This window comes from Eimeria mitis, genomic scaffold (genome assembly GCF_000499745.2).
Source record: "Eimeria mitis Houghton genomic scaffold, Emh_scaff537, whole genome shotgun sequence".
In the NCBI taxonomy this organism is placed as follows: Eukaryota; Apicomplexa; class Conoidasida; order Eucoccidiorida; family Eimeriidae; genus Eimeria; species Eimeria mitis.
Window position 1 is genome coordinate 17821 of NW_013573644.1, and position 749 is coordinate 18569.

The 749-nt window shown below is 58.6% G+C and overlaps 1 protein-coding gene across 1 annotated transcript in view; it reads right to left on the reverse strand.

Moving 5' to 3' along the window:
• Positions 1–692, reverse strand: part of EMH_0015480 (uncharacterized protein) — a gene marked incomplete at both ends in the record, with an annotated part of 6877 nt that extends 6185 nt beyond the window's left edge. Inside the window, 2 exons of the mRNA XM_013500408.1 lie at positions 104–216; positions 424–692. Of these exons, the coding sequence (XP_013355862.1) occupies positions 104–216; positions 424–692 (382 nt within the window). The remainder of the gene's footprint in view (positions 1–103; positions 217–423) is intronic.
• Positions 693–749: the final 57 nt, after the last annotated feature.

Genomic DNA, 749 nt, shown 5'->3' on the forward strand with positions numbered 1-749 from the left:
AGCAGCAGCAACTGCAGCAGCAGCAACAGCAACACGAACAGCAGCAACTAAACCAGCAGCAGCAGCAGCAGCAGCAGCAGCAGCAGCAGCAACAGCGCTGGACCTCGAGTTTGCATATCCTGGAAGAGCGGATTTTTGTTTTGCTGCAGCAAAGTGGAGTCGGCGTTGCTGCTGCTGCTGCTGCTGTTGCTGCTGCTGCTGCTGCTGGTTTGAAGCCTGATAGGGAGCATGAGAGCAGCAGCAGCAGCACCGTCGGGGAGGAAGCAGCAGCCACCATTAGCAGCAACAAGCCTGCTGCGGAGCAGCAGAGCTCGCTGCTGCAGCAGCAGCAGCAAGTCAGAGATGCATTCTCTCAATAGGGGGCATATAACTGCTGCATGCAGCTGCGACAACGTTCCTGCTGCTCTACAGAGGTGCGCATACACCCCAAGTTGCTGCTGGTATTCTCTCTCTGCTTTTGCTGCAGCAGCAGATTCAGCTCTTGCTGCTGCTGCTGCTCCACCTGCAGCATCCTCGGGTTTTGAAGCGGCAGCTGGTTTGTTTTTCTTAGCAGCAGCTGCTGCTTCAGCAGCAGCAGCAGCTGCTGCTGCTGCTGCTGCTGCCTCCTGGGCCCGAGCCTCGTGCTGCTGCAGCAGCTCCAGCTGCTGCAGCGTCTGCTGCAGCAAAGTGAACGCGCGCCGCGGCAGCGCCATCGCTGCTTCGTTAGGTAAGCATCCCAGGTGTATGTGCAGCAGCAGCAGCAGCAGCAG